The sequence below is a fragment of the Nylanderia fulva genome, unplaced genomic scaffold (assembly GCF_048542155.1).
Source record: "Nylanderia fulva isolate GAGA-0341 unplaced genomic scaffold, ASM4854215v1 Scaffold7, whole genome shotgun sequence".
Taxonomy (NCBI): Eukaryota; Metazoa; Arthropoda; class Insecta; order Hymenoptera; family Formicidae; genus Nylanderia; species Nylanderia fulva.
The window spans coordinates 6,099,864-6,126,784 of NW_028190807.1; the positions used below are offsets into that span (position 1 = coordinate 6,099,864).

General features: G+C 37.7%; 1 protein-coding gene across 3 annotated transcripts in view; it reads left to right on the top strand.

Annotated features, from left to right (window-relative positions):
• Mitofilin (inner membrane mitochondrial protein mitofilin) overlaps positions 1-26,921 on the top strand; it is a 41,598-nt gene that overhangs the window by 8,887 nt on the left and 5,790 nt on the right. For all 3 annotated transcript variants that reach the window (XM_085488631.1, XM_085488629.1, XM_085488630.1), the window contains 4 exons: positions 2,902-3,130; positions 21,059-21,205; positions 23,413-23,516; positions 23,868-24,055. In XM_085488631.1, the coding sequence (XP_085344757.1) occupies positions 2,902-3,130; positions 21,059-21,205; positions 23,413-23,516; positions 23,868-24,055 (668 nt within the window). The remainder of the gene's footprint in view (positions 1-2,901; positions 3,131-21,058; positions 21,206-23,412; positions 23,517-23,867; positions 24,056-26,921) is intronic.

A 26,921-nucleotide genomic window follows, 5' to 3' on the forward strand; every position in this document is an offset into this window, starting at 1 on the left:
TTTCAATACTGTCAAATAAATCATTTATTTGAAACTAATAATATTGATTTGATATGTGAAAAATATGTATTTGATATAAGAAAATTCTTTTCAAAACTAATAAATATTTATTTGTTTCAAATAAATGATTTATTAGGCAGTATTGAAATAAATATTTATTAATTTAATAATTTTGTCAGTGTAGAATTTATACCCTGAAAATCATGATAATCGTGGGACAATATGGTATTGAAAGAATTTTATAAGAGTTTCTCTGATTAATATTTACCACAATAAAAAATAGTAATATATGCATTAATAAATTTTATTATTAATCGAACATATTTTATATTTTATTATGATAGATATTATTAATATTTTTTAAAATTATTTTAATGCCATAATGTCCCGCGATTATCATATTATAATTTTTATGATAAATTTTAAGAAAAAATTCTCTCTGTGTATTAAAACATTATTTACCATAAAAATCATGGTAATTGTGGGACAATATGGTTAGGTTAAATTGGAGTAATTACAAATATAATAAGTGCGTAAATATTGTAATACCATTAATCGTGTGGTTGTAGCATTACGAAAAGATAGAGGATATAAAAACATCTGTCGCGATGTTTGTTGCGAGCAAAACGATTTTCGCATGAATTGGCGAATATAAGCGGCACGCGCGTTTTTCTTCTACCGCATTTAATTAATCCGGCTTGGCGCAATTGCGGTATGCGACCGGTGTTAGTGAAGTGCTTTGGTTTTTTCTCTTTTTCTTTTTCTTTTTTTTTTTTTTTTTTTTTGAAAAATGGGTTATATGGAGCGACGCGTTGGAACGCGGAGCTTAAACTTCGCTCGGATGAAATAATAGTCCTCTCTGCCTCCTCTGTTTTATTCGTCTTTATATTATTTTATTATATAATAACATTTTTTTCTTCCTCTTTTAACGTCGCTGTCATCGCGGCACATCGATTGTTGCACAACAACGTGAAAAATGCATCGCTATTTTAAGAGATCGCGAGTTGTTTTTCTTCTTGTTCTGGATTCCGCATCATATTTTGTAACGGCATCTCTTCCAACCCCTTTTGCTTCCCCTTCGTCTTCGGTTTTATATCGGCAATCGATATTATTAACTATATATCTCAACCTATCCATTTGCCGTTCTCGTAGACAACGGGGTAACTGATAAGTTACGATCTGGAAGACCCACGTCTCGTGTGGCAACGATAGCGAGAGAGATCCCTCTTGTGCATCCTTGAGTCAAACGGGTCGGTCGAGTTGTCGGGTCAGCCGGGCGTTAATTATTGACACGGGTACATGGAGTTCCGACGGCGATGACGGGCCGATGCATGTCCACGGAACACGGAGACGTTGCTTGAAACACGACGTGTCGGTCAGGGTGAGGTAAGAGGAGCCGAGAGTCCCAGAGTGAGGTCGATCGAGATCGTCAGACGGGAAACAGAGGACGCGAGAAATAGGGACGAGCCAGATTTTCCTGGCGTGGATCGCTACCCATTGAGGGCGGTTCTCCGGGTGTGATGTCTTAAGTGTGGATAATTCATCAAAGTCTCATTAGGCTAATGCCTCGAGGCTTGTGTACCTTGAACGGCATTATCGCCTTTTGAGGGTGGTACCTAATGTTTGCGGGACGAAAGCTCTCTTCTTATACATCGGTAATTAAATTTTGCATCTTGATTTTTTTATCAAACTTGTCAACAGTGTTTGCTGCTATCTCAATAAAATTATATAGATATGATCATCCAGATGAAATTTTTTCGCGTCTTCTTATCTTTATATAGATAATAAAAATATGCATTATCTATAATATATCTGCATCTTATGTTAGATGGAAAAGAGTATCGATTTTGCTAAATTATCTAGAATAATAGTCAGTTAATTTGGTTGAGGGTCATAGCGCATAAAAATACTTAAGTAGTAGAACTAACAATAAGCAGTGCTTAAAACTTATAAATAAAAGTATGAATATATTTTTATATTTCTTTTATAATTTATATTTTTTTATAACTGTGTTTACATAAGCGGTTTAAACTACAATATTATCTGAAGTATCTAGATGAATTGCTATATAATTTTATCAAGATATATTTAAAATAAAATTTATAACACAATCTATACAAAATTATATATTAATCTGTACACACTTAAAATTGCGAAGAATATGAAATGGAAAAGTTTTGCTAAAATCGATTCTCTTTCTCTTTTTCTCGATTAAGAATTTCTCTCTAATTTAGGATACCTTGTACATTTCTTTTGTGATATAGTGTATATTGTAAAAATAAGGGCATTCTTTCCGTCTCTCTTGTCTGTTTGCGGACAAAGAGCCACGTGCAAACCACGAAGAAATATATACTTTTTGTCATTTTGTGAGATTCTCGGAACGCCCCGAGATGACTTGGTGCACTTTTTTGTACTTTGCAATAATGTGTCACCAAGCTGTCGACAGACAGCTATCTTAGACTTTAAAGCACTGATATGCATCGTGTTATCTAGTCTCCGGAGACTTTGCCTTATCCTCCGGGTGACGTTTATTTCCTCCTATCTCCGTGAAAAGAACTGAAGGAAAAAGACGCGATGTGTTATAAATTTATAAGTCACAAGTCATGCTTAAATTTAATAAACGAGATAAAAGTTAACTAATGTATATAAATCAACATGATAACATTTATCAGCGGAGGTGGAAAAATCTTAAAAAAATTGACGGCGTTCTTAGAATAAAACTTTTACTTAGAAAAATATATTTCTCTCTCGTTTCTATTATATTTATACATATATATGTATACAAAACCGTATTTTTTCGTTTTCTGATTATTTTGACAAAAAAAAAAGAAATAAAACGTAAAATGCGAGAACGAAATGCGTTGTTCATGTTTACGAGCGACATTCATCCTCGTGTTTCAGCTGCTGGCGGAGCAGAAGAAACTGGACGACGAGATGCGGCGGCAGCTGAAATTGCAGTCGGAGATACACGCCGATCATCTTCGAGAGGCACTTTCGGTCAAAGAGCAGGAAACGCAAAGGTTGCTGCAGCGTACTCTCACCGAGCAGGCCGACGCCGACTCCATAAAGCACAAGACACAGCTCGCGGCGATGACGGGAAGGTTACGCGCCCTCACAGTGGCTCTTAAAGGTAAGTACCCTATCGTCTCTTTATATCTTGCTCCTTCGAACCTCTTGAACGAAAGCATATTTTCTTTTGCACCAAAAAACCAAATGCAATCTCTCTCGTGGTCGCATACAGTTTATACACGCCCAAAGAAATATTATGTTATCAAATATTTGCGCTATCAATATTCCGATTATAAACTATGTGGGTTATACAGGGTGTATCTAAATAAGTGTGAACAATTTTAGGAGATAATCCTTTGTCGAAAATTAAGGGGGGTTTCTGTACATCCCTTTTTGAGGAGTTACACTTTTTTTCAGTTAAATTTAAAAAATGAAACTTGGTGGATATTTTCTACTAATAAAAAGGATATTTATTAGTATTAAAAAATATAAAAACTTAATTTTTACCTATTTCTTTAGAAAAATAGGAAAGATATAACTTTAAAGAGAGGGATATAAGAGTATATTATGTTTATATAAGAAACCTCCCTTAATTTTCGACAAAGAATTATCTCCTAAAATTTGTTGCACTTATTTAGATATACCCTGTATATAGAAGACATCTAATTAAATATAAGCTAAATTTCGTCATTAATTTTTTCCACAATCGCGTATGCAAAGAATTTTCGATAAAATAAGTTTGATAAAAAAACCCTCATGATAGGGAGCTCGTCCGCGTCGCTCCACAATAAGTAAATGTCCGACACGTAACATCTATTGTGCCGTTGAACGAACAAATCATCTTTCGGGGAAATGCCTTCGCCTTTGTCGTGTCCGTCATTGTACCGTGTCCTGGCGTTTAATTACACGAGCAAAAACACGAAGCCCGGGCCTCCATAAAAGGCCGCACGTCCGCGACGAGAAAGTGTCGGCGACATTTTCAGACGCTTGATCTCCTCCATTGTTTGTCTTTTTTTCGATCCCTCTCTGTCCTTTCGGACGATAATGGACCTCTTGTGTCCCTAGATTCGAATACCCGGATTTTAAGTCGAATTTCGTCAACGTACGTATAGCGTTTCGTGATGATCGCAGTATTGTTTGCGACTTGCAACCCTCTGTCTCTCATCGAACCGGACATGTTACTTAGCCGCGGATGTTTACAAAGGAGGAAAGATCCTATAATTGTTCGCGAAAGAAGGATAATACCTAATAGCGTGATATGAAGGTATCGTGTATCAAGCCGATTAGGGGGATCATATTTGATAAAAAGAGAAATTGACGCACATTTTTATAAAATTTTATTATGTGATATATTTATATATTTATATAGACTTTAAATTGCGGTGTTAAATGATTTAGTTTTACTATCTGTTATATAAAAATAATAATTCTAAATTAAACAGTTTTTTTCAATGTTTTACAAATTGAAATAAATATCTCAATCTTGATCTTATACATGTATATAAAATAATATATAAAAATGAAGATCGTGAAATATAAATTTCACATTGCAAAATTTTGCTTGATAGTCATGAAAGTTCTTATTATATTGAGAAAAATTTGATTATTCATGCAAAAAATTCAGACATTCTGTATAATGCTACACAAAGAGAATTTTCTCTTAGAATTTACTTTGAAAATCACATGGTAATCGTGGGACAATATGGTAAGAGTTTTTCTGATTAATATTTACCGCTTACCACAATAAAAAATATTTTATTGTGATAAGTATTAATCAGAGAAATTCTTATAAAATTCTTTCAATATCATATCATTGTCCCATGATTACTATGATTTTGAGGATAAATTCTAAGAGAGAATTCTCTTTGTGTAGCATTTATTCTCTCCGTGTAAAATAATATATTTTTTGAAGATATAATTTTTGAAAAAAATTATAACTTTGAGAGATGAAAAATGCGAATATTTTTGTATGGATAAATAACGTTATTTAAACACATTTTCGGCATCTAAAATCTAATTCTTCCGCATCTTTTACTTTTCGTCGAAACTGTTTTTCACATTCTCCACAATATTACATTTTGTCCTGTCATAATAGTAATAATAACATCACAATAGTTAATAGAATTTTTGAATTCCCATCTTCTACAAAATATTGCTAAATAATAAAAGTGTCCAGGTATCTTTAAATTACTATGTGCTATCACATGGTATATTATATAATAAAAAAAAAATCCCTGAAAAAAGGATATTAAATTATTTTCTCGAAATATATAACGCGAGTTTCCGGAAATGATTTGCTTATCGATTCGAATATTTCGGTACAACATATTTCCTAAATTTGGAAAGGATAAAGGCGTCGTTCGATGACATTTATCGAATGGTCTAACGATTATCGAACGAAGTTTCTTGGTCGAGAAAGCACCGCAACGTCAATGCGGGAAGGGTTTTATCTCGTATACACGTGTACACAGCATACAAGCCCTATTATCTTGCGGTAGTTTCGTAATCCACGCGTGGGACACGCTGAAATGCACCTGTCCCGAGATATTCCGCGGAGTGTGTTTGCCCTTTCTGGTTTTATTGGTAGCAGAGGGACTCAGGAATTTAATCCGGATTAACCCTGTTCGAGTTCAACACAGCGATGGCACTTTCAACCGGCTTCTCTCCTCTCTCTCTCTCTCTCTCTTATCGCCCGGAGAGATTAATTCCCGATTAACAAATCTCGTACACTCGTTGCGCCAGCCGGCCGATAACTATCTTTAATTAGTTTCCGTTCGAGTAATTTTCCGGTCACTAAACGGATTACGAACGCGACATGGACGTATCCGGATATATAGATATGTGTGTTTGTATGTATTTCGTGCTCTTCGCGACCCTCGACACCAGAAAATGTGTTACTTTATTGAAAATCCTTGTTCGCGCTCGTGTAAACGCGCTTTTTCCATCCTATTCAATAGCCCTTGTCCTTTTAAACAAGCTCGCGAGTTTATTATGTCTCTCTATCCTTATCAATTATTGCCGCGCATTTTAATAATCTGTTTAATATTTCTCGCTCGTTCCACGTTTATATATACATTAATCGTCGAGGGAAAGAGAAAGAGAGAGAGAAAAAGCGCCTTTTAAAATGCAAGAAAGGATTTTTCGAAATGACTGTCATTCCTTTAATATTCCGTATACGACGAGTAGTGCTCGTAAAACGTGTCTCTCTTGGAATTCATTGCGATTTCTGACAAACGGTTTACTTCAACGGGAAAATAAACGACCTTCCCGCGTCTATATAATTTTATACAAATTGTGATACTCTCATCAGCGTGTCGTCTCCCATCGAGTTTCTCGATTAAAACCTTCTAATTTCTCGTGGTTTACCGACGCTTATAATTATTGTCCTAATTGCGGATTGTCTCGGTCGAAATAGTGTCACCGAATTCGGGATATTTCTGGTCGAAGTCGCTTGTCGCTCGTTAATTAACTTGGTCCAACAAGCGGATGGAAGTGTAGGTGGCTGGAGGTTTCCGGCCGACAAAGAGCGAGAGAAGGACGAGGAAAGAAGCGCAGAATACGGTGCTCACCGGTGTATAATATCCATTATCCGGCGAGAGAAACAGAGAGAGAAGAGGAGTCCTGAGCGTTTAATTTGGTGAATTACGTCGTTTTTCCGGCGCATTCCCTGAGACGGCGCGGCATACTCGCAGCTTTACCAGAAGTTAATAAAACGCTCGTCCCGAAGGGTCGTCAGAGAGATGGAAACGGGAGTCTCGAGCGGGGACGTGATTTATAAGTCCGCGTTATAATGGCGCGATGAAAATAAAGGCATTATTGCCCTTTCGTAAACATCTCGCTGAAGGAAAAAGCGTCGTAACAAGGACGTAACGAGACGAGAGAGAGAGAAAGAGAGAAAAAGAGAGACTTTTCTCGCTGATCGTACCTACCTGCGGCAGGAACGCATATTTCATGAATAGAAATTAGCAATAAAAAGATGGCATGAAAAAAGATGAGGATAGAGGCGCCGAAGCGCGAACTTCTGGTTTTCAACGTAGGCGGGTGACACTTGGTTGGTATCGGGAATATCTTTCTCTGCGAGAGAGACGAAAGAGATTTCCGCGGTGCTTCATAAAAGTGGCGACTTTCGATTATGGTCTTAGTACGAGGGATACTAACTTCGCGATCGTGAAATGGCGTAAGTACTGCGACGCAATCATAACTTTGTTCCACCTTGATGACTTGTTAGAACAGTTATTTTACGATCCTGTCTCTAAGTAGAAAGTGTCAACACTCTGTTACGTATTACACTCTATGTAAATTACGAAACAAGCACATATTTCAGCTCCATCTCTTTCTCTCTCGATAGAAAATTATGACGACATTTATTAATTAATTTAAATATTGAGTAATGTGGAATTTAATACAGCCAGCCTGTATATTCCCGGGAAAATCCCTTGAAAACCTTGAAAATTTGGGGAATTTTGTTCAACCTTGAAACATCAGGGAATTATGAAATTTGATTGAAATTTTCTAAAAAATTGTCCTTTTGTTAATTTTATTCTTATTTAGCACTTAAGAAACATATGTCTAATATTGGCTTTATAAATTATAAATTTCATAGAAAGTTGTTTAATTTTTTAATAGATAATAATTTAATAAATTAATATTCCTTGAGACGTTTATAATAAATTATTTTATTTTATATATTATTATTTTTATTAGGGAATTCTCAGGGAATTTTTTACAAAATTTCAATAGACATTCTGATAGTATGAATACAAGATGTATCTAAACAAGTGCAAAAAATTTTTTTGTCGAAAATGAGAGGTTTTTTTATATACTCTTATATCCCTCCTTGAGGAGTTACATTTTTCTAAAGAGGCAGGTAAAAATTAATTTTAATTTTTTCCTCAAATTTCAAACAAATTAAAAAAATAAAACAGAAAATATCCACCAAGTTTTTTTAATTTGTCTGAAATTTGCGGGAGGGATATAAGAGTGCGTGTTTATATAAGAAACCCCCTTTAATTTTCGGCCAAAAATGTTTCGCACTTATTCAGATACACCTTGCATATACATATTTATATATTTTTAAAAATATATTTATATTTATTATGTATATTATTTATTTAAGATATATATTTTTGAGAATTTGAATGCGAGAGAAAAAAATTCCCCACAGCCATATGCGCGGGACGACAGGGTAATAAAACGACGAGAATAGGGGATGGGGGATCGAGCAAGATCGTAGGTCGCGGTTTTACAAGCTCGACAAATCGACTAACATGTACGGCCATATGGCCCAATTAGAACTTTCGCCATACGTCTCTCTTTCTCGCGGGCGCTATTAAGGGTCAGCACGAAAAACACGGCTGCGTTTTGCATCTCCGCGAGTTTGCACTCGGACCTTTATCGCGCTCACGATAAGCGACAGATTCAAACGACGAGGAGAGCGATTCTTCACTCGTGATTTGCACGTGTAAAATTTACGCTTAAGAGGATGAGATGGAACATTATTTCGCGAAATTGTAATAACCGAGTAATTTCTCGTGATTTCTGCGAAATGTCCTTAAAATGATACAACTGCAATTTACAAACATATATATATGTATGTATATATATAGGGTGTCCCAGAACTGGCGGAAGTTTTTAATGGCAGAGTCCTGGTACCATTTGGAGACGAGTGAACATGTTGAAGGAACCCATCATTTTTAGCATGTTTTTATTATGTATCTTTAATAACTAAGCCTTATATTAAAATTCTAGTAAATCAAACTCTATCTAAAGTTTCCAAAAAAGCCTTTATTTTCAACTGCTTATAATTCGAAAATTCGTGCGGTGTCTCGACATTTTTGCCGAGGAAAAATTGTCTCCGAATGATACCAGGAATCTACCATTAAAAACTTTTCCGCCAATTCGGGGACACCCCGTATACAATTATACATAACGAAAATCGTGCGAATGTCTAATCTAGCCGTCGTCGAGAACGACTCGAGCGATTCGTCAAGGAATCTGTAATTACGAACAAGAGTGCGGCACGTATTTAACGAGAAACGAATTAAACCTTCGCGTAGAGCTATACTTGAACGCGAATGCGATGCCGCGTTGTTCACCCGCGCATTGTTCAGAACGGAATATTCTTGCGGATAGGGCGGGAAAGATACATACATACCTACATTATTCCACTCGACGTCGATGCGGTTTACCTCTTGCCGCTTTGGCAAGAGATTCCACGCGGGAAATACAGGATGAATCACCACCGCCGTCGTCGAATATTTCCACCGCAATTACGTCGCGTTAAATTCATCCCCCGTGAGGTAAATCTTTAGCTTCGCTCAGATTCGACGAATCTCGCCTTTCGCATCCTGTTTCTGAAGATACGATAGCTCGCGGGAGGAAAGAACTTTCAAACTCGAGCTATACATTTTAAATGATTGCGTCAACCATATTTCTACGGGATTCGCGGCGTCTTTCTTCCTTCTTCTTATATTTTGTTTCTTTTTTTTTCCTTTTTTTATCCTCTTCGCGTAAACTCGAGCTTTAAAGGGGACCGTCGACATTGTCGACCTCGCTCTGGAAGCCGCGATATTTTTTTGCTCCTCTCATGTTGCGGGTGTAGGGTGAGATGAGAGATGAAAGAAGTTTCGCGATCTCGTCCGATCAATTGGCTCAATCAGAGAGGTTAAACCGCGTTGCTCGTTATCCTCGCGGAGAGATTGAAATTTAAATCGAGGATAATAAATCATCCCTCTAGTCGCTTACGAGAGTCATATTCTCGCTGAATTTACGGCGTGTGCTTTTATCGCAATTGTTTGCCTAGCGAATTAACCTTTTTCGCACATGGGATCGCGTATAGCTTTCGATTTTTTTTTTTACGTTTGATACAGATTTTCAGATCCTTCGTATAAATTTAAGCCATTACTAAAACGTAAATTTTCTTCCTGCGCAGAAGATTACTGTCGTGTTTTCGAGGAATTTACAGGGTATCCCAGATTTACCGTATCACGCGTTAATAGGACATGATTTCGAGACGATTTTTCCTCAGTAAAAATGTCGAGAAAGGCCATCATTTGTTTAATGTTCCCAATTTTTGAAATCGTGTATCTTTGTAACTAAATCTTAAATTAAAATCCTATTAAAGTAAGCTTTACCTGAAATTAATTAAAAAATACACAGAGAGAATTTTCTCTTGAAATTTATCCTAAAAATTATGGTAATCGTGGGACAATATGGTATTGGAAGAATTTTATGATTTTTTCTGATTAATATTTACCACAATAAAAATATTAATATCTACCACAATAAGATAGAAAATATACTCGATTAATTTTCTATGTACATATTAATATTTTTTATTGTGGTAAATATTAATCAGAGCAACTCTTATAAAATTCTCCCAACACCATATTATCCCATGATTACCATGATTTTCAGGGTAAATTCTAAGAGAAAATTCTCTCCGTGTAGTTTTGTTAATAATTTATTTTTACAAGGCTTATTACTTTACAAAAAAGCTTTTATTTTCAATCGTTTATAACTCGAAAATTATTGGTTCCTGGACATTTTCGCTGAGGAAAAATCGTCTCCGAATCGCTTCAGAAATCTCCCATTAACGTGTAATACGGTAGATCTGGGACATCCTGTATATACGTGATTCGCGAATCCATTAAAGTCTATTGTATATACATATATGATATTTATCGTGACTTTTTAAATGCAAAATTGCAAAAAGATGAGTCTTACGAGTTTAATCGCGGCGGCGTTTTTACGACTCCATATTTTTCTCGATCGCGCATGAACGCGCGAGAGTTGCAATTCCCTCGTAAATCAGGCAGTACGTGTTCCTTCCTCAGTGCCGAACGTCTCAAAATTAATAACGTAACAGCTGCCGAGAAGTATAAACGTGCGAAGACGCGTAAAAGTTTTTCAAACGCGAGCTAGAAAGGATACGTTGGTAGAATATTGATATAGGAACGCGCGCGTATTTTGCCAAGTATTTTGAAAAACCCACCGATATATAAACATTTTCGAGGCGCAGATTCGCTTTGTAGTAGCGAGAATGTAAATAATGTTACCAAAAGAATGGTATTAATGCCTTCTTTTTGAAATAATTAATGTATAATATTAAATATCTCGCGTAAACGAAAATTCTGTCAAAGCGGAATATAATGAATTTTATATATCCCTTTGGGAATATTTTCGATACATTTTTCTCTAAAATATCGATTTTTCTTTTATAAAACTGATGGCCGTCGTAAATATATATTTGATCGGTATGCATGCGCATGCATGCCGATCATAGGCGCGTATTTTAATTAAATTCGCATTTTCGAAATGTGTTTATGTATATGTATACGTTTTATCACCCGCACTTTATCTCGGTTGATTTTTGTCCCGACTAAAGTGATTCGGCGAAATCGGGGAAAAGAAAAAGGAAGAAAAAAAATTAGGTCGCCGAGCTGGTGTGTGAACTCCCACGTCGGCCCTTTCTTCTTGTCCTTCGATTGCAATGTCTACGACCCTCGTGCGGAAACGCTTTTCGGAAAGAAAGGTACTCGTTTACGCGAGACTCGGGATAATGCGAGTAATGTGGAAGAAAAATTGCTACTTGGCTTATGCGAGGAAATATTACCGACCGCATGACAAAGAATCTCATTTTGAAGCATGTCATTATATCAAATTAGCTCACTTATAGATATTTATCGTGACAATTAGATAGACTCCGTGCTAATTTGTTTTCGCAGTTCTCCTCGAAAAAAAGCATACGTTTGAGAAAAACTATAATATACTGTAAGAATTATATTTTCAAAAATATAATGATATAATTCTAATTATATATATAATGAAATATAATTATATAAAAAATATATATTTTATATTATTTTTTATATTATACATATTTTATTATTATAATTATATTTATATTCTAAATATATATTTTATAATACAATTATTATATAAAATTTGTGAACAAAAATGTTTTATATTAAATTTGTAAATTTTCAATTAACCCTGCGCGTTAAATGTGTGTCGATTGCAAAAATGTCAAGACAGATATACGTTTCGAAAGGCATTCATCTTTTCGACGTGCAATGATCGTCTTTTCACATTCGTTCGCGACTTTTTCCGCGCATTATCGTCGAGGTGCCACGCCGTTCCGAAATGCACCTTAACCATGTTTCTTGCACGTCGCCTTGCGAAATGCAATGGGTAACTCTCCGAAGAATGTTTCTTTCTCTCCTCTTTTTCTCGTGCGGCGTGTGCGGTTTCGGCGTCAGAATACGAGGATAAAAGGAAAAGCAGTCGTGTTCTCCCAGCCGGTACTCGAGTACAGAGACACCCAGGGCTCGCTCGTATTTCAATGGTCCCGCTGCTGCTGGATGCTCTCGCAACCGCTTCGAAACTACACGACAGAGAGCGGAAATAAAGTCCGGAGTTTCCGTAACGGCCGCAAATAACAGGCGGTTGCTCTGAATCCTACCGGAATTTTCTCTTTGCGATAGAAAAACTCGGTGTTAATGAGAGAAGTGCCTAGGTGGACGTCGGTATCGGCTATTGTCGACGCCTCTATATCGAGTCGTCGAGTTAGCCCAACTTGGCGAATTTTGTAGACCAAGGGATAGGAAAGGGAGAGAACAAATGTTCCACTACTTGAACGCGGCAATTAAAACTTTTCCCGATCGTTCTAATTAATATATATTCGCCCTTATAATAACGAAACTAAAGGCTGAGGAGAGAGAAACTACAGGAGTTAATTTATCGAAATTAAAGATAGAGATGTCGATGGCGCAGTCAACAAATTTACAGGCGGAGCATTATTGGAGATAGAGAAAGAGAGAAAGGGAGAGATCGAAATAATTACACGTTATTTCAATCTCCCGTTGATTGAAAGCTTGATTAATTACAGCCGTAGATCTGTTTTATCAAGAATCTATTATCTATCAATATCTCTAGCAGGACTGATAATTAAGCATTTATTTAACAATATTTGTTGTTAAATAACGTTCAATTAATCAAGCTCTAATTACAAGCGTATACTACTTTATATTCTAAACAGGGTATGTACGTCACAAGATAGCGTAACAATTTACAAGCGCAAGTATAAATTATGAGCACAAATATTTTAGATTTAATAGAGCGAATGATGAAAAATGTTAGAAAAAAAATATCATCTTTTACAATTAGAATCGAATTCAAAACTAGCTGCAGAAATGTGAAATCCGTGCAACGCCGTCGCTCTTTCATTCGTATTTTTACGGACGCTTAAATAATCTGGCCAGTCGCGGGAGAATAACGGGACGGCCTGTCGACAAGCGAAATCGAAAAATATCCGCAGTGCTGCAGCAGCAAATTGATTGTCCCATATCGGCGGAGCTTGTTGTTTCGCACAAGGGTATACAGAGTAATGTTTATAAAACTGTTGTTTTTCTCGGAATGCCGAAATTTTGCGAAATTGCGGGAGCCGGGAAATAGTGTCGTTAGCAATTTTACAGGAGAGAGAAAGAAATATCGATAGGGGAAGAAGGAACCTGCTGAGAATATTGTTGGTGATATTTCGGAATTTTGTGTAGCCCACCGGATGACGATCGTTAACGGACGGTAGCGGACGATGATTTACTTCTCTCGTTTTTTTTTAAATCAGAATTCATGTTTAATAATCTGCGTCATATTATCAATTTTTTTCATTTATTTATGAGATTTGTAACGCTGTTTTTATATATTACACATTGTACATTATTCATAAACATGCGTGCCAGACATGGCCTTTGATTTGGTCACATTTTGTTGACGTAACATGTTGTAACACCAGCTCGTGCAATAAACATCTGGGTGCGTTTCTAGTTTGATCAAAAACACGCCGTCAATTCGGGATAATTAATTACATCCGGTAATTTCTTTCCAAAACAGATATCTTAAAAAACAACGGTAAGAAAAATATTATCTGTCATCAATTTTTATAAATTTAAATTACTTTTTAATTTGAACAATTTATAGCATCGATTATCTTAACATGATTAAAGCTTTAAAATAGCATTAATTGTGATTTAAAGCTTGCAAAATAATAAATGAAGAGCAATTGTAACTCTATTTTAATCTGACCGATAAAAAAAAGACTCGTCTATGAATAGAGCTCTCGTGTACGGTAAATTTATTAATATCGTATTATTTATCGTCGGACGGTTGTTATATATGTTTTATGTGTATGCATGTACTCGTTTCCTAATTACGATTAATTCACGTGTCGGACAATAAACCATGTTGTGCCATGCGGATCGCATTTGCAGCGGCGATTAATTATCCTCGCCGTTGCCTGAGCGAATTTTCCCACCGACTAGAGCTTTATATTATGTGCTCGCGATCCCCGATCTAAAGATCTTTTTTTTATTTTTTTTTGTTTTTATCTCGAACGACAAGCGATCCATTATCCCATCCCGATGATAAAATTTTCGCATCAAAGTTCGTCTGCAAAATTTCAGTCCATTCTCTTCTCTCATACCGTTGACATTTTCTCCTCGATGCGCTTTTCCATATATGTACACCTCGTTTTTCGAGAACCTCATTTCTGAAAATTCATTTTATTGTTGATTTAAATCAAATTGCATAATTACATATTATAATAATCGGATAGAGAATCTGATGGGAATTAAAATATGAAGTACTAAATGCAACAAAGTTATTTAACTTACATTCAATTTTGAGATAAATTGAATTTTATGTTAAAGCTTGGCTCTTGGGATATTGATTCAATTTCGGGGGTTATATTATTGGTCGATTGACGGTAAGTTCCATTTTAGAATGTAAATTCTATATCCATCTCATTTGGGAGAAACCGATTTGCATGTTCTGCGCGTGAAAGTAATGTGGGATAGCGGAAAGAGAATATAGACAACTCGACAAGGGAGCATATGTGTGACACGGAATTAATGTAAATAGTCACTGTAGAATTTAACGAATAATAAGGGCGAGGAACTATTTGCAAGTCGATTAAACAAGGAAAGCCATCTCCCTTTCTACGTTGCGTTGACCACCGCAACGTTGCGGTTTGGGAATTTAATTCCGACAGAGTTTGCTCCTACCGATATGTTTTATCGCTTTTATCTCGCTTAGCCAAGTTAACGTTCCGGCTGGCGGCTTGATACGTGTCTTCTAAAAAAAAAAAAAAAATAAAATAAAACAATTTAAAACTTGCTTAATTGGAATTTCGGGGATTTTGCGCACGCAAAGAGAAAGAGCAGAATCACGTACCCATATGGAAATTGTTTTAAGGCTTTGATAAGGCCCCTGTTAATTTTTCCTAATTTTGTTAGGGTCCTAATATGGAAGCCCAATAAGAACCCTTTAAGATCGACCCCCGAAATTGAATCAATATCCCAAGAGCCAAGCTTTAACATGAAATTCAATTTATCTCAAAATTGAATGTAAGTTAAATAACTTTGTTGCATTTAGTACTTCATATTTTAATTCCCATCCGATTCTCTATCCGATTATTATAATATGTAATTATGCAATTTAATTTAAATCAACGATAAAATTCATTTTCAGAAATGAGGTTCTCGAAAATATGGAAATTGTGTTAAGGCTTTGATAAGAACCCCTGTTAATTTTTCCTAATTTTGTTAGGGTCCTAATGTGGAAGCTCAATAAGAACCCTTTAAGATCGGTCACTCTTTTCCATTAAAGGTCAAGTATCAGGACCTTGATACTTGGACCCTTATTGGTTTCCTTATTCATCAGATCATACATTAAATTAGCTACTCAAAACTGATATCACCTTACTAGGATCTAATCTGACAGTAATGTGAAAATCCCTAATAGGAAGTTCACGTTTAAGTCTTTAAAGGCCCCGAGATTTTTGAAGGTTGCCCTAAGAATTTTCCACGTGGGCACGTAAATACTATTTATCAGGCTGATGGCATCATGCGTATACCTACGAGAGTCTCTTGAGGCTTTCGGGTCGACGTTGCTAGAAAATTGCTGTCGCGGACGGATCTCATCTCGCGATTAAACCCGGCCGGGGTCCAAAGGTCAGCATCCTCGTGGGAGGAAAAGTTGGTCCCGTGTTTTACATGGCGGTTAGCCAGTAGGCCATCGCGCCGGGCGGGTTCGTGTCGCAGTTCGCAGTGTGCGTCATCGGATGAAAATCGTGTCGACAATGTCGGAGGGCTGCAGTTGTGTGTATGCAATTCCACCCTTTTGTCGTGCGTCGAGCGCGCATCGTCAATGCGAGAGCGCGTTCGGAAAACAGGGTCGTAGAAAGGACGAAGAGCAACAAGAGGGGTTGGATAAAAGCTGGGGTTTGGCTCTCTAAACTCTCGGAGCGTAAAATGTCACCTGTAAAATGTGGCTCGCTGACCCTTGATAATTTTCCGAGCTGACTTTCGTCTGTTTCGCGCAGCCTCATAAACGATGAATCGACCAAGAGAGAAAAGAGGTGGCCCGAACTCGCGGCCAAATCGATAGGTTGTTATTGTTATGGTCGCGAAAATTCTCTCGCGACATTAATCGCGAACGTTTGTGTGCGCTTTCTCCGGGTATCGATTAGCCGGAATTTAAAACCTCGGGACAGAGGGAGAGTAAAGGAAAAAGGAGGGACAAGAAGACGGCAGTATGTGACCTGGCGCGATGCCATCGCGGGTAACGTACGGGATTTTTTGTCACGAGAGCGTGTAAATGATTATTGGATGGAAAAGTTAAGAAAATATATGCGAGACAATGGGAAACGAAGCGATCGCTAATGCTCTGAAGATCGCGCGCAAAAAAATACCCCGGGAAAATAAATACTCTAAAATATATATATATATATATATATATATGCATTTCTATACACGCTTCGTAATTCAATTTAACGTTGATCATCATTTTCACAAATTTAACCTCGCGTAAACACACATCGGTCGATGCAGTAAATAATATAATCCGTTTTACGCTCTTATTAAGTAGCACGAAAATCACGGAGACATCCGATAACTAATTAGAAAAATTGATGCGTATACGAGAGATCGAGCTGCGAAATAAACAAATCATATTTATTTATATATATAATATATAACGATATATTTAACTATATATTTATCGAGATAAAATTTAGAACGCCGATCGATGATCGAATTGAATCAGTTATACATACTTTTATTGTAACAGCATCGTAAACGAAGAAACGCAGAAACACATTTTTCTAAATGTTTTAGCACGCTATTACACCTGTATTCTATCACGTTTATTTTTTTACGTGTCGCGAGAAAAGTTTCTGCAGCAGACGGCTACGGTTTAACCTTTTTCACGAGATAATTAATTCCGGCGAAATAGGATGGAACTTAATTCGTCCGAGTGACGATACGTCGCGGCGTACGCTCGGATAAACTAGTAATTATCTGGAATAATTGGACGCGTTCGGAAGTTGGATAATTTCCACGAATACACGGGGGACTGAACTTTTCGACGGCATTCGGTTCAGCCGCGGACGGCTTCACCCACGTATATACAATATAATAACGCGATTTCATCCGCGAAGAGAGGAAGGAACGTAAAAGCGACGCGCGCGCGTTAGATGAAGAGTGGCTAGAAACAGTGTGGGAGAGAGCTTTTCGACCTTTTCCGTTTTCCGCGTCGATGCCCAGGACTAGCTCGAGCGTGAGAACCAGCATGAAGAAGGTGCATTGCGGTGGAGAAAACGAGAAGGTCAGGAAAGACGGTGCGCGAAAGAGGGAGAAAACTGATTCGAGATATACGTCGCGCGGGCAATCGGCCTGTCATTTTGGCTTTAAGGGGCGCTTAAAGTCCTCGGTAAAATCGATTTGTTTCGCTGATGCTACGCGAGATTTGATGTGGCGTGAAAAGAGGGAAAGAGCGCTCCTATATAGACATTAATTTACATTGATCGTTTGTAGAGAAATACGGAGTAATACCGAAAAGCTGATATTCTTCTCGAAATATCGCGTCTTCCCGGGAAACTAATTTTCATATATAATTATATATAAATAATTGTATAATTATACATATAGTCGTAAAATTATATGTGAAATTATGTCTATTTTTATATATAATATTTATATATATATGAAGAAATATTTATTATATATATATATATATATATATACACAATTTATATAATTATATATACATAATTATAATTATGTACCTATGGACATATCTCGTATATAATTTTGCGATTATATGTATAATTTTATATGTTTCTATATAATTTTGTATCGATATATATATAAAAAATTTTTTCCCGGGTTTTCGAATCTTTCTTTTTCTTCGCGTTCACTGTGACTGTTTTTAGACGCTTTACATTTTAATAGATAAAGTTAACTCTCTATATTTCCTCTTTTTTCCCCTGATTATGTATATGATATTGTGAGCGTTGCGAGTTAAGCGGTGTAAAATTTTAATACGAGGTCAAATATTGAAAATGCATGAATCTCATTGTTTTATTACGAATTTGCATATTTATCCGCAAAATGTCAGATTCAATTCGTTAGAAATCCGAGAATTGAATTTTTTTGTTTTCGCGCACCAGACAGGCGCTCACAATTTTGACAGATGATTGTACGAATGACACCGACCGCGAATAATTTGTCATGTACAGCTTAAAGTAACGTTATTAAGCCATTAATTGATAATAAAGCGAGAATAAAGATTCGGTAATTCGCCTCGAATATACCTGGATATATCACGGCGGCAAAATATTTGCGACGTAATCCACGAGAGCTTATGCAGCAAAATTAATAATACAGTCTTTATTTTCTCTGTTTTTTTTTTCCGAAGCGCGATAATACGCGCCTCACGAAGGATTAATTTAATTGCGAAGGAGATCGTATATGCGCTCGACTTTATTGCCAGAATTGCGAGAAATGATGATATTGCCGCGGCCCGCGAATTACGATTCGGTTATCCAAATCTGGGCGAGTAATTTCAGAAGTTGTGGGGATAAGCTGCTGACTAAGCCTTCCCGGGGTTCCTTTTTTTCTCCTTGCTCCTCGGACGTATTATGGATATTTTATGAAAGCATGCTAATGATATTTGGGTGATAAAAGTGTGCGTCATCTCTCGTAATTCGCCGTAACGAGTATAAAATTACAGGGGTGAGAGAATTCCCTTCTGTTATTGCGAGAGATTAATCGTGCGAAATTGTTCGCGCTTTCAAAGCGCGATTGTTATTATAAAGAACGATATCGCGCAGTTATTACGAAACCGTAAGTAATTTGCTCTCAGTGTTCTTGCAAAGTCCGAACGAGTGAAAAAATTGACCGTTCGATTGTTCTGCGATAATTCTCTCGCGTGCAAAGGGACGATCATATTTTACGATGGATTTCCAAGATAGACGTCGACTTTCATACAGAGAGATAAAAATTGTGTCGTAAAAATCCAGGATTAAACTTATCGACCTATTTTTATCAAAACTTCGCCTCAAATCAAATTCGAAATGATTCAAATCTCGTACGCGAAAGGGGATGTGACGTCGCCGCCTTGAATGAAAATGCGCTGACTCGTCTCTGGTAGACGTGAGAGAAAACAGGCTGCCGGGTAAAGCCACGTGGAAAATCTCTAACCCGACGGAGTAATTCTCCTTAAACAAGATCACTCCGTAAACCCTATCCGGATTGATACGCGTAATAAATCACGAGTTTGGATGGCAGGCGCAAGGTCGAAAAAGTCCCGAGATAGATCCTCGTCTTTCCTCACTACGCCGAACATCTTTCTCTCTCGACCATGGCCGATGTACAGTTCATCAAATTTCATCGTCGGCCCAGGTCGACAGGTGAATCGCGCTCGTCGATCAAATTCCAATTATCTCCCGCGCTAATTCAGGTTTAACGATTCATTTAATCGCGGCGGAGTAAACAAATCGCGGCAACGGAAAATTATATTGCTGTTTAATTGACTCTCTCGGGGAGAGAGAAAAAAAATATGTATATAAACAATATTTAGTGCGACCCAACTCGCATGAAAATATTTACAACGATGTAACTCGCCGTGTTTCTCGCTCTCGCTAATAAACGTACTTTTAATCCTACCGTATTGACGATATGAAGTTGGTTTATTACACGGTTGTTTATTTCGACGCCATCGCCGCCAGTTGTTTCCATAAATCTGTGCTGGTTATGTGTATATGAATGTGTGTCGCGCGCTTTGTGCGAAAACGTATTATAACACGCGCGAGGTATGAATAAATTGATAAATTGTATCGCACGCGGCTTTTTAATATTTCGATAAATAACGCGTCAACTACATAGTATTTGTATCTACAAGTCTTTTTTCTCTCGTTTTTTTTTTTTTTTTTTTTTTTAATGGAATTATGCATATATAACGCGCGGCTTTTCCAGGGCAACACGCGAAAATTCTCGTCAAGCCTCCGTTTCGTTATGCAACCGTAACCGGGCGGGATTTTTTCCGCGAGGAACGCGTTGTTATCGAAAAATTTGGCCGCGTCACTGAAAATGCATAGGAAATGTTGGCCATGTCACTGTAACACGACAGCGATATCCCGGAGGATTCCCGAATGATCGGAGGAGCCTCAACGCGCGATGTCGGCGCAAATTAAATTAGACAAGTGAATTTTGCCAATCGATATTTCTCCTGACAATTGCCCTTTTTTCTCTCTCTCTTTTTGGATAATTTTTTCGACGGATATTCGACGTGCCACGATTCAACAGCGATTGAATTAATTAGCGAGAAGACGTCGCATTTTATCGCACGTATTAATTTAATAGCAACGTGTACTTGTCAAATAAATTGTTGAATTCTCATATTTTTATGCCGCGAACCGATGTGTTTAAATCTCTAGCGCGTAATAACTTTTATGAATGTAAATCTTGTTAGTTATCTCTCTAATTTATGGTCGTAAAAATGCAAAATTATGTTAACGAAGAGTGAGAACGTGCGATTTTCGGTATTATCAACACTACATAAGCTTTTTTCCTTCTGGAGAGACTGTTAATACAACTATTTGAATTTTTAATGACAGTCGAGAGTCGTATTTTTCTCCCCCTCACTAGGTCGACCGCAAAAAAATTTTCACCAGAACCTACGAATAAGGTCGAACGAAATATTTCTGTTTCAGCACGGATGGAGGAGGAAAAAGGTGCATCGAATGCGCAGATCCTTTGGTCGGCCTGTCAAGCCTTGGCTAGAGCAGTGAAAACCACGTCACCGGATGTGACGATCAGACCGCTGGATCATGAAATTAAGGCCGTCTCCAAGGCAGCACGTAAGTTTCTTGATTAATTGATTTTGAAATTGAAAAAATCGATGTTTTATTAACATAATGAGAATCAACGTGAAGAATAAAAAAATTATTTCTTTCAATTTTTTTGACATTTTATATCAAATATTAGCCAACTATATATGAAAGTGGCATTACAATATTTTGCATGCGCATTGAGGTACGAAAGAAAGCTCGCGTCGTATAAACGAAGAAATAGCGCGATGGACTTTTAAAGTAATTTCGCGCGGCAGGTATGCGGTTCGCATTGCATACAAAATACAACGAATACCTTCTAAAGTGCGCGAGAAACTTGGAGAACAGAGTGTGCCAGGACTTTACGGCAGCTCTCTGGAGTTCTCCGCATTACGGTCGCTCGTAATTATTATTACTTGCCTTCGTATATATACATCGTTATTACTATATTCGCGAACAAAGTAAGTTAATTCAGCGAACATCGGGTCGAATTAATTAAATCTACAAATGTATCGCGCGAAATCTCTCGCGTCGCCTTATGTATCTCCGGGACATTAAATACACGCGAATACGTACACGTGCTCGCAAAGTAGCGCAAACTAGTCGGTATAACTATATATATATATACCATATATATAGTAGATGAATAAAAACTTGAGAACACACACATATTTTCCGTGTAACAGCTGTGCGACGGTCGAGCAATTTATCTGAATTTTTAAGCTTAGTGTTTTATTCCTATGCATCTCTGTTATACAATATTATTTCATCTTGATGTTGCAAAATATTATTATTGGACGCATGTTTCTGCGCGTTTCATTCCTTAAAATTTGTTTTTATTATATTACTCTTATTATATTTTATTATATTATTTACATGATATTATTTGAAATAGTTCGAGATTCATATTTAGAATCTTGAATCTTGTTTATCGCGATTTAGATATACTTTTGGGTCAACGTGAAATACGGCATCTCGGAATCTCAATTTTTCCGGATTTATCGATTTGCTCTCTGACAAGAGCTATGACGTTAATTTGATTTGGATCGCGGCTTTGTGGAATCCGACAAAGAATATTCATCCGACGAACGATTTTTTTTTTGCGTTTTAATCGTCGTCCAGCGACTCGCGCTTAATTCCTATGGAGGTGGACCGCCTAGTCGACTATTAAAGACTGGGACAATAGAGTCGACGACGACGACAGGAACCAGGAACCTCGAAGCTGAGCGCGCGTATAGAGTAAAGCCGAGAGCGAGTAGACTCGGAAGAGAGCGAGAGAGACCCCGGTCGAAGATTTACGGCTTAATCGGAAGCGAGTGTTCATATATAAAGGACCCTAGAGTTGGGCATTTCAAAGAGCTCGCGTCGGTCTGATGGAGTGCCGCGCACTTCGTGTTCATTAATTATTCCCTTACCGCGAACTCTCGCGCTTAATTGCGAGAAGTGCGTCTATAAATTTTTTGTTGACCGCCGCACTTCAATGCGCGTTTTAATTCCTTCGTCGAGGCGTGGCCCGGCCGTAATTTCTGCAATTTTTGCGGAAAATTTTCCGGCCGGAAGTGCACGCATCGACGAAAACGCGATGCGATCTCAGGGAGAGGGAGATATATAGAAGTGCAAATTTTTAGCCAATAATTTATTTTTAATTATAATTAAATAAAAATGCTTGATCGAGTTACTTAGAGCAACGTTGACGGTTCGTTGCTTGTATATAGGCGTTCGCAAAATCGAGCGACGAGATATCTTCCTTATTAATATTTAATGAGGAGCGATTGTTAATACCACCCCAATGTAAACGAGCGATTATACATAGCGCATATAAAAACGGCTCATTATACACCATAAATTTGTACACGCGATAATCGCGATAACCGAATGCGGACCGCAAAGCCCGAAACGTGCGCCCGCAACGTTCCGCATATAAAGCATAAATTCGTTCAATGAGAGAAAAACATACAGTCGGAATGTTGTGGCTGCAGGCTAGCCGCAAAGCAAATTGGGCTACAGCCGAAATTGGTATAATTTCGAACAACATATACGCTGATTAATCTCGCTTGTCGAAAATCGGAGGAAGAAAGAGTTGGTCGAGTCGAACGAGAGGGCGAACAGAAAATCGCGTTAACCGGAATTTCAATTAATTAATTAAGCAAATTGGGCGAGAACTACTGGGAACGAGAGGGAAAAGGGACGAAATGAGAGAACAATTGATTCAGTTTTCCCGTTTCCTTTGATTCCAGCGAAGGAAGATCCTTTGGTGAGCGCAGCTATCCGGAGTATTCCCGAAGAGGCGGCCAAGAGAGGAGTATTCCCGGAGGACGCCCTACGCGAGAGATTCCTCAAGGTAATTATTGCGTTTCCGGTATTCTTTAATATCTGACTGCTCCCGCGTATTCGTTTATTCTACTCACGAGGCAAGTCTTGGCGGTTTTAAATTGCTTCTCGCGGCGGAATGTGGTTTGGATAAGCGAGATGTTGCAATTGTGCGCGTACAAAATTCCATTTGTAACATATACATATAATATATACGTATATGATGATAGAAAATTGTTAAATCGCGAGACTAAATTATTCGACGAAATTTCCGCTTACACGGAGCGTATTGCGTATCACGTGTGGAGACTGATGGACTTCTCTCGCGTATAATCGATAGCTTCAATTCTTCAAAGTCTGTTCGTTCATTATCTGTTGCTAGGTAGAGAACGTGGCGAGGAGGTTGGCCATGGTGCCCGAGGAAGGTGCAGCTTTGCCTATATATCTTCTTAGCTATCTTCAAAGTTTCCTGATCATCAAAACAGCCAATCCAATCCCGAAGAAGGAGCTGGAGGACGAGCCAATCGATGTAAACTCTTTGAATACGTACGACATACTTCAACGTGCCAGGTAGGATCGCTATTTCGTTCATGAAAATCCCACACGGAAAAAAAGAATTAGCTACCATAGCTAAATTTTAGCTGTCCATATATTACACATGAAATTTAGTTATCATGCCTAAATTTTAGCTATGACAGCTAATATTTTTTAGCTTTTATGGTAGCTAATTCTTTTTTCCCGTGATGTGATGAAATCCGAAATCTTGTTGCCTTTGACCACACTGAAAAAAAGTCAACTTGACTAAACCTTTCAACCTAAATATTATTTCGTTAATTGAACATATAAAATTATTTAAATGAAATATAACACAAATTTTTTCAGTGCGGGAACTGATCGCGAATGAAATAGAAAATTCTTTCACGGGTGCTTTGTTTTATCTCCATAAAAAATATCGATCGTATGCCTTTTCTTTTGCAAAGAATTCTGTGATATTTTTCTCTCTCTCTCGAAATTTTTTTACGGCATATAACGACAGTGTCGATGCGTCGACACAGGTGTTTGTCGTGTCTTAAATGCGCTTCTCTTGTACTCGAGCACCAATTTCGCATGTCACGCAAGCCCTTTCGTCTTTCTCTTTCTCAGCGACTCTATAAATTATCCTTTACGAGATTCTAAGGGCCGGAGAGAGAAGGCGACCATCGACGAAGCGAGAAAGACGAAAACACCCGCCGTACAATATCCGTCGCCTGTACACTTTGACAAAGAACACTGCCATTTACTACTCGTCAGGTTATCCCCGACAAAATCCGCCGGTAGCGAGTCATTTTACCCACTTATCCCTTCGTTCTCTCTTTTTCTCATACCACATACTCGTTTGGTTTTTCACAATCCTGCTTGAAGACGCTCTCGATTTATGAGAAATGCTAAATAAGAATATCCAGTATATCCCGTTTTATATATTGTGAACCATTTTCTTTTTAGAAAAGATACATTACACATTCTAACGAGACATTTTGTATATTTATTACACATTTGCTTACAGTTTAAAATATTTATATTGAAAGCGATGTGTGTAAAGCAAAACATCGGTGCGCGATTTTGAAATTCCCTGGAGAATCCGTCGTTAAAGTTTCATCCTGACGATAGAATAGCTTCTATAGTTCCAAGGGAGAATACAGTTTCGCGGCACGTACCGGTGCAAGCGGCACGTTGCTTTCCGAGAGAACTTGACGTTTTCAAAAATTCGTAAAAGTGGCGCCGTGCGTTTTCATTCCCGTGAAAAATTCAATGCTTAATATTTCGCTTTAATCGCGAGAAGCCGCGGCAGCGGAAAGGCCGTGAAAACGCAAGGAGGTAAAAAGGGATAAGGAGCGATAATGCGGTGGCGCGAGATGTTGCGAGGAATAATCTGGAGGGATTGCCGCGAAAGATAGTTTTACATACTTAAAAGCGCTTTCTTCTCTCGCAATCCCTTGTTGTTTTCGCACGTCGAGCTTCTTCGCCGGCACGTGAGATATCGAGTGTCGGCTGCGAGAGAAAAATAGACACCCCCTTTCGCGAAAATAGACATTCTCGGCACGTAAAAATTTACGATCCCTTAGCTATCCACCACGCGTCGTTATCGTTATCTCTCTCTTTTTCTCTTCTTCTGCAAATTAAAAATATATTATTTAGGGTATTTTGCGCGCGCGCGCGAGAGAGAGAGAGAGAGAGAGAGACCGACAAAGTGTTTTTCCGCACAAAAAATGCACGTCAAAATTTCATCATCGACGTGTGAAATCTAATTTTTATTCGAGATACACGCGACGAGGTGCCCGAAAACAGGAGAGGATGCGCAAAGTCCCACGAACAGCCTCCGTTTTGCGGTCGCAATTTGCGAAATTAAATGTAACTTAGTGATTCAACTATTTAATTAGTACGTAAGAGATTGTCAAATAACACGTAACGTGTTTTCGCGTAATTTCCTAATTACATAAAACGGAAACTCGTATAGATATACCGTTTAATTACTCCTTTAATCAGAACTACGGTGCAATTTCAAATTGCATTCTTCCTCTGTCGCTTGTCGGAATAAGAGCGACTTCCCGCGATGAATATTTAATTATTTTTATCAGAATACTTTTTATTTTCTTCCGACACTCGGAATCTCATATGCAAATCATGACCTATGTATTATTACGAGAACAAGAATAATAAAAAAAAAAACAAAAAACGCGGGCTTTATAATAATTGGCGATTTGTGCAATATAACTTACATATTACATGTAGGTGATTCGACACAGTCTATGAACGAACACTTGTAAACCGAAGTGTGGCGCGGACTGGTAAGCCTTCTGAATTTTTAATTTCGAGGCGCACTGCGGTATGCACACATATACGCGCTCACACACAGACAAACACACGTATACTCTCTTTTAACGCCCGCGGATAAAACTCTCGGGCTTTCGAGAGTGCACCGCGGCGTATAGTCGATATATCACGTGCAGAGATGTACCTTTAAGAGATTTCTCGGAGATATTTAAGAAGAGGAACCTTTGTCTCGCTCGGCAAATGAATATTTAATCGTCAAGATGGATGCACTCTAAAATTTGACCCCTTGATGGGCGCGTTTATTAGCCGCGAACACGGTTTAGTTGCGCAAATGTAATTAGGTGTTGCTTGTAAAATGCATTAACGGCGTGTTTCGTTTTGCTCGTTAACTTTTAATTGTTTCAACGAGGATTAAATAAATATCTCGTATATGTATATACGAGAGAATGGAGAGAAGGAAATTAAATTCTTTTCTCTTTTGTTACTTTGAAAACTTTGGCAAATTTTTTCCTCGAATGTGTCTCATTTTTAGAATGATCGACAATCTATAAGTCCTGCTTGTCATGTCAGTCTAATAATTCAACTTATTGACGAGTCCGTAAATATCGGACAGCGAACTGACCTG